The sequence below is a fragment of the Galeopterus variegatus genome, unplaced genomic scaffold (assembly GCF_000696425.1).
Source record: "Galeopterus variegatus unplaced genomic scaffold, G_variegatus-3.0.2 Scaffold6858, whole genome shotgun sequence".
Taxonomy (NCBI): Eukaryota; Metazoa; Chordata; class Mammalia; order Dermoptera; family Cynocephalidae; genus Galeopterus; species Galeopterus variegatus.
The window spans coordinates 70,587-83,822 of record NW_007732969.1 but is presented as its reverse complement, the minus strand read 5'-3'; the positions used below and the strand labels follow the sequence as shown (position 1 = coordinate 83,822).

General features: G+C 37.6%; 1 protein-coding gene across 1 annotated transcript; it reads left to right on the top strand.

Annotated features, from left to right (window-relative positions):
• The first annotated feature begins 133 nt into the window (after positions 1 to 133).
• RBM24 (RNA binding motif protein 24) lies at positions 134 to 10,775 on the top strand. Its single transcript, XM_008591350.1, has 3 exons — positions 134 to 422; positions 1,847 to 1,901; positions 8,661 to 10,775. The coding sequence occupies exons 1-3, from the start codon at positions 305 to 307 to the stop codon at positions 9,019 to 9,021; spliced, it is 534 nt and encodes a 177-aa protein (XP_008589572.1). The 5' UTR covers positions 134 to 304; the 3' UTR covers positions 9,022 to 10,775.
• Positions 10,776 to 13,236: the final 2,461 nt, after the last annotated feature.

The following is a 13,236-nucleotide window of genomic DNA, read 5'->3' as shown; positions in this document are numbered from 1 at the left end:
GGGTGGGTGGGATGGGTAAGTGGTCAGGGGAGGGAGGATCTAGAGGAGTTCTAAGAATTCAGGCTTCCAAATCTCCACTAGGCCCTACTGATACCATTAAGACTTAAAGGTGGGGGTGGAGAGTTTCTGTCTTTCTTCTTTTTTTAAGTGGGGGATCAAGAAGTAAGATCCAGCCAAAAAAAATAAGAAAAAGTTCGATTCAGTTTTATCATTAATGACTTCTCCACTGTGACTCTTGGTTTCCTTCAGGGGTTAATTTCGAGCTTTGTATGTATGTCTGTGTGTGTATGTTGCTAAGGTCACCATGGCTGACCGGGCTGCTGCTGAAAGGGCCTGCAAGGATCCCAACCCCATCATTGATGGCAGAAAGGCCAATGTGAATCTGGCATACTTAGGAGCAAAACCAAGGATCATGCAACCAGGTGAGAAATGCCCACCACCACCCCACTCCACCTCCAGTGTCCCCCACTTATGAATAGAATGATGCCCTGATTCAGAAGACATTGGCTCCCTGAGAATCTGTAGATATGTTTAGTAAACTTGAACCATGGCTGGTTATTCTACTAAGGCATTAAAGATAAATGAGAGTTGTAAAAACTCCTTCCAGGACTTGAAATGTACCTTGTGCAAAAATAAATATTGGGGATCTGGACAGTTTGAACGCCCAAGAGTTAGGCTTGACTCATCTGTCACCTGTGTGGCATACATTTGTTGTAGTCCACTCTCAATATTCAGTTTTTAGCCACTTGTAGATAATTCACATGTGAGTTATATGGGCAAATTTGTCAACTCCAGTTAGTTTATTTTCCTACTTTTAGTGTTTTCTTTCCTGCACTGTCCTCAGAGCAGACAAGCTGACTTGAACACTGACCCAAGAGAAGTATGGGGTGGGGGTGGTGTCCACATGGTAAAGCTTTAACATAAAATCACAGAATATTAGCAATCGAAGGAAATAGATTGCACCTATTCAAGGTTTGTTATGTTACAAATAAAGAAGCTGACACTTAGAGATAAGAAATAGTTTAACCAAAGTCATGTAATTATTAGTTGCATTTTGTCTATGTGAAAATATGATCTTTTGGATTATTTACAACACTGTCCTTTGCATTTGCACAAATAGCTGAGAGTTGGCTATTGAGCAAATGTAATCTTTTTCCTGAGTGAGCAACTTTACTGGTTTGATTAAATCATGTACTCTTCACTTCTAAGTCTTTCCTGAAATTTTTCTGAAATTTTGGAAAGAGATTGGCACTTCCCTCCAAATGGATTTAAAAGGAAACTAGGTAACTAGGTTGCCAAGAAAGTAAGTGCATGTGCAAATATCCATGGGCATTTAAAAATATGTATTTGTCTAATACATTATGTTTATGTACTATCCAGAAGAGAAGGCAAGAGTTTGTTTTCATGAATTTTTAATATTGCAAACTGTAAAACCCATAATCAAAGCATTGTTCAAAGCATTCCAGCATGTTCCAAATTACAAAGACTTTATAGACCATGGTTCAGAATTTTAAGAATATTTGTGAAATGTAACTTCATTGTCAAGTCCTGTTGTTCTTGGTTTCATTTCAGGAACATTTTTGCCTGGTCTAATTTGCCAGGTCTTACTCAGGGTCTGTCAAGTACATTTTGCAGATTTTTTTTAGAGTTTTCACTTCCAGCCTATTAAAGCCTTTATTTTGGATCGATGATAGCATTTATGAAACCAACTTTTTAAAATAGACATACCTATATGTGATATTTTCTCTAAAGTATTTTTCCAAGTGAAAGTTGTGATTGCATTTTATATGTAGGAGTCATAAATGCCTAATGCACAAATAGAGAATGTGGTATGTTTTGTTGTTAGGTTTTGCCTTTGGTGTCCAACAACTTCATCCAGCTCTTATACAAAGACCTTTCGGGTAAGTCAATTCATCAGGCCCTCCTAAGTTTCAGTATGGTTATCATTTGTTAACTTGCCTCTTTGTTATATGCAGACAAGATCATCATGTCACAGAACGTTCCCGGTTATACATATTTATATTTGTGTATTTTTAATGCTGATACTATAAATATTTTTAGATGAGTCAAGTTATCTGACCAAGTACCAGCCTCCAAACCAGACAAATTTTGAGCTTATGATTAACAAAACAAAACAAAACAAAACAAAAATACCAGGTATGACTTGTATACAAGACGATTGTGTCCCAACACCATTACTGCTGTTCAACTTGACTCAATTTTATTTATCTTTTTCTAACCTGACAGGGCTCGTATACAGTTAAGCTAACTGATCAGAAGGATACGGTGATAACAGGTGGAATAGTTCTGTTTGGAATTAAACTCTGTAACCGGTAGACTCAGACACACAAGCTCAGATGGTGATTAATGATGCATGGATGTTGGTGTTGTTTTTATTTTTTACCATAGTCAATAGCCCTCCGTGTGCTTTATTTTATTTATTACAGTAATGAAGTGGTGTTGATAGCTAAACTGTGTGCTTTTTTACTTAATTGAAAAGAGCTGTAGTGAAAGTGTTTTCTTTTCCTCGGGGAAGGGGCTCTTTGCGTTTTGGTTTTCGTGGTGGTGTTGAGGAGTGTTGACTTTTGACTTTGCCATGGGAAGCAAAGGGCCTTTTTTTTTCTTGCTTTTAAGCTGTAGCCTGTGACTTCTGTTTAACCATATTTTTGTAGTGAGTGCTAAATTGTGTGATTTCTCTGTAAGAATACAGATTCATTGCTTGCATGTCCTAAGTTTCTGTTTTATGGGGGTTTTCCTGGGAACTGGGTTCTTTTCTTTTGCAATGCGTATCCACTTTCAGGCCATCTAATTTAAAGGTTCAGCAAGTCTCTTCAGTTTTCATAAACACCAGCCAGTTTTGTTGAGGAGCGTAGCACTAACTTTCACCTTTCAAGCCTAACTTGGGTGAACAGCCTGCTCATATTTGTGTTATCTGTGGGTCCTGTGATTACCAGCTTTCCTGTTCTGAGGTCCCTATTTTCCTTCCATTCAGACACCATGTGGGGGGGAGATCACCTACCACCTAAATTTACCCTGGGTAGGAGAGTGTTTTGGCTATGTTCTACCTGATCAACATTCCTGTAACTAATGCCAGAGGTTTAAAATTCCTTCTTAAACATTCTAGCTGTTCCAGGAGTATTTTATCCTCAGCAATAGTTTCTTCTCTAGCTTACAACCTAAACTTCTACATGTGTAACCTGGAAGTCTGGAATCTGTGTACATGGATAGATGTCTATCTACCCTGTGTGTCTCCAAGAATAGACTTTTTTAAAAAGTTAGTAATAATTTGACTTGGAAGAGTCAAGTTAAACGAGGGTACTTCAAAAAGTTCATGAAAAAATAGAATTAAAAGAGAATATGATTCTCCCCATGAACTTTTGAAGTACCCTCCAATTTTCCATAAACACCTTCTTATAACCCTCCCTTTAACTTATCAGTACTTCATTCTTACTGCCAACTCCTAGTTTTTTGATTTTTGTGGGGTTTTTTTTTTTTCTGTAGAAGAGTCTTCTGCCCAATATGATTAGAAAGGGCCTTCATATATCCATAGCTATTTATCGAAGCCCCATCCAAGCCAATCTGTATACTGATAATAAATGGTGGGTTGATGGGTCCAATCATTTCTGTGGGTACTTCATTGGTCTAGACTATCTGTTTAAGGTGGCATTGGGGAGGAGAACACACATCTGAAGAAGTGATGATAATCTTAGTCATGATCTCACATTAATTCATGAAACAGTTATAAAACTAAATCAACAGGTATTAGCATGTGTTTATTTTTTTCACTGTGTTAGTGTTTGGTTGATGCAAAATGAAGAAATTATACATTAGTTTGGGAAACAAAAATAATACAAACCAATTAAGAAGAGCTAATTGCTAAGTGATTTGATATTGTTTCAAGTACAAAAGGAATTCAGAGTAGCAAGAAAATAGATGGGTTGGAGTTGGACAAAGCTATTTGGGGGCTGGGGGCTGTTCAAGAGGTTGACTTGAAATAAACTTGGACCAATGGGTATGTTTTGGACAGATAAAAGAAAGACTGGATACGTCTGAAGGGTATAGGATGGAGTGAGTGTAAACAAAGGCACAGAGGAGAGAAAAAGACTCAGTGCATGGAGAAACCAGACTGTTGAGGGAAGGTCTTGAGAGCTAGGCATAGCCGTTTGGGCTGGTTGTGGAAGTCCTTATCAATCCTTGAGAAAGAAACACTAGGAAAATAGGAATCACCAGAGTAAAGTATGTCATATGGAAATTTTAAATCAAGTGTGTTTTGATCATAGCCTTCATTTTTCATCTCTTCCAATATTAACTGTCTTTAAAAAGGATGGTGATTATTACTGTGTGCATAAATTGTTTGAACTTGAGATTCCTAATAGAAACAGATAGCATTCCAGGTAGACCAAGCAAGCTTTCTCTTTCTTTTTTAATGGGTTCTCAACACTGCTCTAATTCCCAAGAGTCTGTACCTAACAAATCACACCTGGTCATCCTAAATTCTATTTGAATGTCACATGTTCTTATCTTAGGCCTGGAAAGAAGCTTGAGAATTTTAAATTTTACTTGTTTGAAATTTCTAGTGATGGAACCCTTTTTTAAAATGTGGTCCTTAAATAGCCCCCAGGCTACTTTGGGCCTTTAAAAACAAAACCTTGGCCTGAAGGAACTTGTGATGTAACACAGTGGGCAGATACAGAGAAACTAGTGGATTTGCTGAACTATATCTTATGAATAGTTATGTTTGAAAGAAGCATTTTCTTATGGAAAACTTGGAGGGGAGATGCTGTAGATCTGTGAGCAGAAATTTCTGGGCTAGTTTAGATCAGGTTAAACATATATTTAGTTACTTAACTTTAAGTGTTAAGTTTTATGCTGGGTGTGGTAACACTCTGTTGGGTTTTTATACTCTCCACTAAAGGGTGCAGGAGGGGCCATAACTGACGTTAACCAAACATCTGTTACGTGCATGATACTGATAATGGATTTACATAAATTATGTAATTAAATTCTCACATTAAGTATTCGATAGAGGCACTGTTAATGTCCTTTCTGTGAGTGAAAAAACTGAGATGCAGAGAGGTTAATTAACTTCCCCCAATCACAGGACTGGTAAGTGTTAGAGTCTGATTCTAGATTCACAATCATGTTCTGCCTGCCTTCAAAAGCTGTGTTCTTTCTTTCCTCTGTATCAAGCTGCAGCAAAAAAAGACATGATTGCATTGTCTTTCATAATCTAGTAAGAAAATTGATAAGCACCAGGAAGACCTGTCCATGTGACTTGAGATAAGGGAGAGAAATATCAGGTCATTGGGATTTAGGAAGTCTTCATGAAGGAAGTAGAAGTTGACCTAGATTTTAAAGAATGATGGAGGATAGGGGACTCTTTTTACCAAGTACCTACTATATTTACTATTGCAGGCTCTTCCCAAAGATAATTTTATTTAATGCATAGCAACTCAGGGCTGAAAATATTAGTCCATTTCACGTATGAAAATGTGATACTAAAAAGTAAAGCAAATCTCTGAAGGCTCTACACATAGTGAGTGCTAGAGCAGGGATGGATGGAATTTGGATTTCACCAGGTAGAGGTGGAGTGAAGATTGGCATCCCAGGTGAGGTTTGGATGGCTTGAGTGGAGATGAGGGCCTAAGAATGTGTGGCATGTCCAGGAAACACTAAGGAGCCCAATTGATGACCTGGGTTCAAGGAAGGGTGGAAAGAAATACTGGAAAGGTATTTTGGAGCCAGAGGCATAAAAGGTTTAGGAATGCCAAGGTTTCAGAAATTTGCACTTAGTTTGGTATAATGTTGGGGCCGAGGACTAGTTTGAGCAAGTGAGAGAGATGGAAGCTTTGTCAGCAGTTTGTGTGATAGGTTGGAAGAGGAAGAGGTCACAGAGAAATGTCAGTGGGACCTGAAGAGATGGCAAGAAGAGGAAAATGTAGTCATTTTTCTTTGAAACTTATAAAAGTCTGTAACCTTGTGCTGTTGTAACTTCTGTGTGTGTACAGTCTATGTTTAATTGAAAGAAAGGACATTGGTAGAGATCTAGTAGGAGAGGGAGATTCCCAAATCGCCTTAATAGGTTCCTTAGACTATGAAAAGAGCTGGGAAGGCAGGAGTTGCTTCAGAAGTGCCACCTTACGCTCTAGTCCCATTCTGCCTTCCCTCCTGAACCAAGGTATGTTAGGCTCTGCATGGTCTTCTGGGTTCTCCTTTCTCTTAAGCCTCAAAGGGCTCTAGATTTTCCTTTGCCTTCCAGATGTCTTCCTATCCCTTGCCAGCCTTCATGTAGGTGTCTGATATTCCAGTGAACTTTATTTATACTCTCATTGGTTGGCATTAGAAAATCAAAGCTATTTCTTAATGTAAAGAAAATGCAGAGATAGAGACCTCTAAGCAACCCTGCCTATCTTTTGATGCATTCTACACACACGCACACACACATTTTATGATGCCTTTTTGTAGGAGAAACTTATTTTCAGTTAACTTTTTTATTCAAAGATGTGAACCTAGCAACCGTGTGTTGTCCTTGGAACTTTGGGAGTACAAGGGGTTAATGTTTTGGTATCAGTGAGATTCATACTGGCTGGACTTTGCAGCTGATAGATGTTTTACTTTGGCCTTATAAAGACATTTTACCCGCTGGAAACCCTTGTCGCATGACAGGATCAAAAATAGCCCGGCTGCAGCCCCAGCTGTCCATCACCACATGTAAACTGGCCTGAGAGGAGGCCCTCTTAGCCATGTCTGCACATTGTGGACGTGGTGGCCTCCAGGGACAGTGCTTCATAAAGCCACACCTGTCGCTGTAAGTGAGCCAGTCACCTGACCTGCAGCAGAGTTCTGAGTGTGTGCATGACCACGCGTCTGGTTTCTGACAAGCAGTTAAGAACATCTCTAAGTGTCCTCAGAAACACTTGATGACGTCGTTTCTCCTGGCACTGGGAAAGATCTACAAGTCTGGTAAAATTGAGTGTATTTTTATCATTGGGGTCAAAGTTTACTACCCTCTGTGATAAATTCATCTTTTCCATGGATGTTCGCTAATGAGTGCTTTTCAGTGAAACTCTGAAAAGGCAAAGCAAAATCTTTGTTTTTGAAAAATCTGACTGTGAAGTTCTCTGTTTTTTAAAACTCTCTTTAAAGTTCTTTAAAATTTGAAGACTGTACTTGTGCGTGTATTTCTTCTAAATTGGCTTTGCCAGCAACCAAATAGCCTTCTAGTGTCATATTTTTAGAAATATAGGGCATTTTGATGGAGATTATTTTAAACTAAGAAGAAATAAATCAGATATTCGTGGTAGTGTTTTAAATGGGCAGTAACGAATCGCAAGAGTAAGAATTGAGATGCATGGGATTTTTTTTTAATACCTCTTGTGATTTATCTTTTAACCAAATTAACTTTTAAGTAAGGTTATTGGAGTCTGTCTTGTATGTGATCCGTGAATGTATAATTTTAAAAGGCACTTGATTTTGTTTTACTTTCTTGAACTTCTGCAGGATAATTCATAATCATACAATTGATTTATACAAAATATCAACTGATAGGGCAGATTTAAAACAGATATGCTAATCATTCTATTTCTGTTGATTTGGAGGATAAAACAAGTTAGTGGATGTGCCAAAAAATGTTTCCTCATTATGTTAACCTTTAAAATTTCTATTAATTTTAGAAATATTTAGTTGTATTTCCCTGTTCCTATCTTTTCCCTCAACCTCATCATTTCCCCAAAACCCCTTCTGTCTGTCTTGCATAGAGATAAACAAGCTGGCTGACCCTCAGTTGCCTGATAGTCAAACAGGTTTGGTTGACTGTTGTGTCCTTATGAATTTTATGGGGAAAAAAAAGAAAGAAAGAAAGAAAGAAAGAAAGTGTGCTGCACATCTTTTTGGGAATCACTGCCATGAATGTTAATGGTGTTTTTGTAGCTTCCCACAACAGCCTCTTGTGACAGAGTGAGCTGCACTACAGTTCGTTTGAGAAGTGTGATTCTGCTGTGTTTACCACACTTGTGAACTTTTAAACTCCTTTTTTTTTTATTTTGTCGCCTGCTTCTTTTTTTAATTATTATTTTTAATAAGGGTGACTGAGGTTGCAGAGAGATTAATGTGTGCTGAGTCTGCATAGCAATTTCAAGTAGGGTTGCCATGATAATAAACATATGGATTTTGTTGAAATTTATTTTAGTTTGACAAATCAGCCATCGCCCCACAGAACTGAATGATCACAGATTACCTTCTGAGTGCTATATTCATGCCTAAGAATTTTACTATTTGCTAAACACTTTTATGAGCTCATTACAAAATTTTCTAAAGTCTTAATTAAGCATTTGTTAAATATGTCTTATGTGCACAGCCCTCACGAACCTTGATTAACATTCTAAACTTTTGATAAGTGATATTTAATGACTCTTGAATAATCATAAATGAAACTTCTAGCAGGGAGGGTGTCGTCATATTTTTTGCTGTTGAATTCTTTGGGGGACACTCCATGACTCTGGCTACTGCCAGAGTACTTTCAATGGACCGCTAGAAAGTAGATATTGTGGCAACCCTATGCTTATAATAACCACTAAATTTGAGTTTGTCTCATCTCTGAACAACAAATGCTCCAGATAGGAGGTAACACCTGCCTGACTTTGTTTTCCCTTTCTCAACAGGATCCCTGCCCACTATGTCTATCCGCAGGCTTTTGTGCAGCCCGGAGTGGTCATTCCCCATGTCCAGCCGACAGCAGCTGCGGCCTCCACCACACCTTACATAGATTACACTGGAGCTGCATATGCACAGTACTCAGCCGCAGCTGCCGCCGCTGCTGCCGCAGCCTATGACCAGTACCCCTACGCGGCCTCTCCAGCTGCTGCAGGGTACGTCACCGCTGGAGGCTACGGCTACGCGGTCCAGCAGCCAATCACCGCAGCGGCACCTGGGACAGCTGCCGCCGCCGCTGCCGCAGCTGCCGCCGCAGCCGCATTTGGCCAGTATCAGCCTCAGCAGCTGCAAACAGACCGGATGCAATAGACCAGCCATCTGATCAAAGTTGAATTGTTTTCTCTTTCCCTCCCCCATTTTCCAATTTTTAGTAGCTAGTAAGAGTTAACATTGACTTTAACAGCTTTAAAAAAAAAAAAAAAAAGCGATGCTATCGTGAAGCAGAATTATTATTTTTTTTAATACTCCGGGTAGTGTTCTAGATGAGAAAGCGGTGAGGACGAGGGGAATGGGCGTCGTCTTGGAAATCAATCCCAAAGAGCCTGAGTGAATGAAAGGCCGCTAGGAGATGACGGCAGGAGTAACCGTGGAACTTCGCTTTTGTAACGGGGATTTTTATTTTTGCTCTTTTTATAGTATCAGGGAAGCAAACTGCCTTTTACCAGTTAGAAAATGCTCTTTGAATCTAGTTGAACCAGGGAATACAGAGTGAGCAGTAGGTAGCTTGAATTACATTTAAAAGCAGATTTTTTTTTGTACAAACCAAACGGTGAAAGCACTGATTGTCATTTTTAGCAGTCACTATGGCCTATAGAACTTTTTTCGAGTAAGAAGGTAGTGTTCTCACTATCTCAAACATGGGCATCGAACAATCATTCTAGGAGCGTGGCAGTGGGTGAAATGGTGGACAGGCACCAAAGCTATCTTCTCATCTGTCCTGTGGACGAGTGGGACTGTGGAACAAGTGATGTGGAATGAGCGGGCGCAACAGCTGTACAGACAATCAATAACACACAGTTCTGGAAAGAACACATCACTTGTGCTTGTTTGATGAGCTTGTCACATTCTAATCCCTCTCCCCATCCTGTTTCAATTTTGGGAAACTTGTATCTGCTGGTGTCAGCAATTCTGATTCTGAAATAGGATCAGGCTTTTATTACAACAGCCTTCTCTTTCTATTTATTGTGTCGACTCGTGGCTTATGAAAAAGGCAGGCAAAGTTTGCAGACTAAACCCTTAAGAACTGTCTTAAGGACACATCTTTTTTTTCCCTTTTTAAATAATTTTACACTTTTTAGTATCTATTTCAGAGTCATATTTAAAACTATTTATTAGTGATTACATGAGACAACAAGGTTACTGAAATTACAATTCTTCAAAGGTTAATGATAATGTGGTTTATACTGTGCCTTAATAGTAATGCTATTTAAGATATTTATTTTTAAGTTTTACTATGCTGCACTCTAAAGAAAGGAACTTTAGATGTGACACTGTAAAATTATGTATTCATCTCATGGCATAAATTATTTAGTAGGTCTAGATGTAGCATATTAAATATTAACCTATTCAACTAAAGATGTTGACTTGGATTTATTTAAATTCATATGTGCACTGTATAAGAGAGTACTCTTACATTAACACATTTTAGTTTATTTTAGTTTTTAGATTTTTTTAAAGATATATTGCTAGTTTCATGCTTCCTTATTTATCGGTAATTCATTAGTTTAACACTATTCTTACGTAGTTTTTAAATGCTGCTTTACATTTTTCTTCTGAAACTGCAATACTTGCAATTTTTATTCTTAAACTAAATTGAATACTATTTTACACTGTATTGGATTTTTATACTTGAACAATTTCATACAAGGGAAGACAGGTTAGCATTTTTATGGACATTCTCCATTATCACTGGATTTACTTTAAGTATTCCCAAACTAGACAGTGTTATGTAATGTAGACATGACTCTCCTGTGCAAATTATTTATTCATTGTGTATATTGCTTTATAACATTTCAGATCTTCTAATCTATTCACTTGTATTAAATATAATTTTTAAAAACTTCTGTTGCATTGATTGTTTGTAATTCTGTGTTTAAGATGAATAAGCTTTCCTTTTAACTAGAATTAATAGCCATGATTCACATGTAATATTTTCAGTGAGCATAAAACTCTTCTGGATGTGCAGTTTTTGTGCCTTTTAAGTAAATTTTGTTAACTCAGTATCCACCTTACACTTAGTAAATAGTATAGGTCATCCCCCAACAGTGAACTCTAAATGACTATTTATATCACTGAAAATGGGTCATTGGGTTGTAGAGGGGACCAGTCAGTCAGAAGCTGGACCAGCACAATGGTGCTGGGGTCAGGTAAACTGAGGTTTGGAACTAGACTCTACCACTTTCTAGCAATGTGAGTGGAGCAAATTGCTTTTTGTAATTCACCTTATTGGTAAGGTTTTTATGGGTTTCTTACCTATCATATTGAGACAACAACATGTGTCTCATATGGTTATTCTGCCACAGAGCCAAATATATAGTAAGTGAGTATGTAGCAAATGTGTTGTAGCAGCTGTTGTGGTAATGCCCTATAGTGATAGCTAACCAAAGAGAAAGTCACCTAGCAGGGTGTTTTCATTTTTTAATTTCTGTCCACAATGACGTGGTAATATCTAATAAGGTGTGTGTCAGAACATCAAATGAGAAACAGTCATAGTGATAGTCTTAGTGTATATGTCATGTTAAATTTCGAATGGATTGTTTGTTTGATCACTTGGTCCTAACATTTCCCAAATCCACGATACGATATATTTTCTTTACTTCCCTTTAGTTTTCAATAATTATAAGCAACAGAAATCTGTGGTAACAGGTTCCATGTCACTTTCTCTACTTTGTAACTATCCTATTTAGAGCCATCACAATCTCAAACTTTAATTGCCTTTAATTTTCCAAGGAAAAATACATACCAGCTTATCTCCAGAGAGAGATATTATTGCACCCCAAGGTATTATCTAGGCTCAGTAAAATAATTTCTATGCTACTTAATTTAGTCAATGCATCAATGATTATTTTATTCCAGAAGACATGTTCTACTTTTAATTTTTCAGATTTATGAAAGGTCACTTTTGTCCTCAATAAGCCATCTATTGCTGAACTTTAAAATGAAGCAGTGTTTGATTTATTGATCAAAAATAGGTCAGACAGTTCTGGGAAAAGCTTTTCAAAAACAGCCAATTCAGAAAAGTCAAAATCCACCTACCTTTGGGTATCCCTTTCTTGGGGGTGTTTCCTGATCCATAGCAACAGCAACATTAGCAGTTATAGAGAGGGTATAATTTTTACCTTATAATCCTAAGGCATAAATTTCTAAAAAGAAAAATAAAAGTTTTCAATATCTGGTAAAGAGCAGAGAGTAGCCATGACAATGTCTACAGTGGTTGGGCAGGATACTTGTTTGTGTAGAGTAAGAGAAAGTAATGGGTCTGAGAACCAAAGTGCTGGGTCAATCCTGGTTTCATTATTTACCAGTGGGGTGATCTTAACCCCCTCTAAACTAGTAATATGTGAGTTGATAGTACCCAACTTAGTTGCTCTACCTCCAGATTTTATTAATTGATATGAGAGCATTTTAGAAATTCTAAAGCATTGGGCAAATGAAAATTATTAAGTAATTTCAATTGTCTCATTAAATGACCCTTCCAAAAAAAAAAAGACAACATTGTATCTCATGATGTTATCTTTATTCTCTCTCGACCAAGTAACAGCTAGACTTGCTGTAAGATAACAGCAGCACAAAAATAACACTGAAAGATGAGCGATTACCCAGCTAGGGAAAGGAGAGGTAAAAGAGAAGATTATGGAATACATTTCTCTCAGAAGGGAACTATATTTAGTTCTCTCTTCACTCCTGTCAAATATCATTCTTAATTCTCTCTGAAGCTTAAGAGCATTCATGAAGATGACAGCCCGAGGTTTGGAGAGGAAGAGGTGAAGGGAAACCAAAAAATAAATAAATAGATTCTCATGCTTGCTTTCGTTGTCTCTTCTCCTTCATGAGTTCCAGGCTGTTTCCATGGAAATTCTAACTTTGTTTTGCTTAAGCACTTCATACAGAAGAGATTTCATTATGGGTATTTGTTCTGAGTTGAATTTTTAAAGTTCAGTCATGATTTTAGCTCTATCGTTTAAATTTAAAGCTTTGAAGCCCCATTTGTAAATGAAAATAAGAAAGAAATGAGACCCTGCACACGAGCCCTTTAGAATTTTTAAGTGAGAAAAATAATACACTTTGTAGCTTTGACATTAATTAGTTCTTTTTGCACAGTATTTGGTCCTTGTTGGCCACCTTGTTCAGAGAGAAAGTCTATCAAAGTCCCCTTCTCTCAGTCACTTGTTTCCCAGAAGATGAGTGCCATTGCTATTTTATATCCAAGATGCTGCCACTAAACTATATTTTAAATGAGTTGGAGGGTGCACATTACTTTCCAATCTGCCACTGTTAGAGGTAATTCCAATTACATTATACATG

What these genes read in the sequence shown, in the direction of transcription:
- RBM24 (XM_008591350.1), top strand. Translation starts at nt 305, where the DNA reads ATGGCTGACCGGGCTGCTGCTGAAAGGGCCTGCAAGGATCCCAACCCC. An exon ending in ACCAAGGATCATGCAACCAG is followed by an intron (nt 423 to 1,846) that starts GTGAGAAATGCC and finishes TTTTGTTGTTAG; the next exon opens with GTTTTGCCTTTGGTGTCCAA. An exon ending in CTTATACAAAGACCTTTCGG is followed by an intron (nt 1,902 to 8,660) that starts GTAAGTCAATTC and finishes CTTTCTCAACAG; the next exon opens with GATCCCTGCCCACTATGTCT.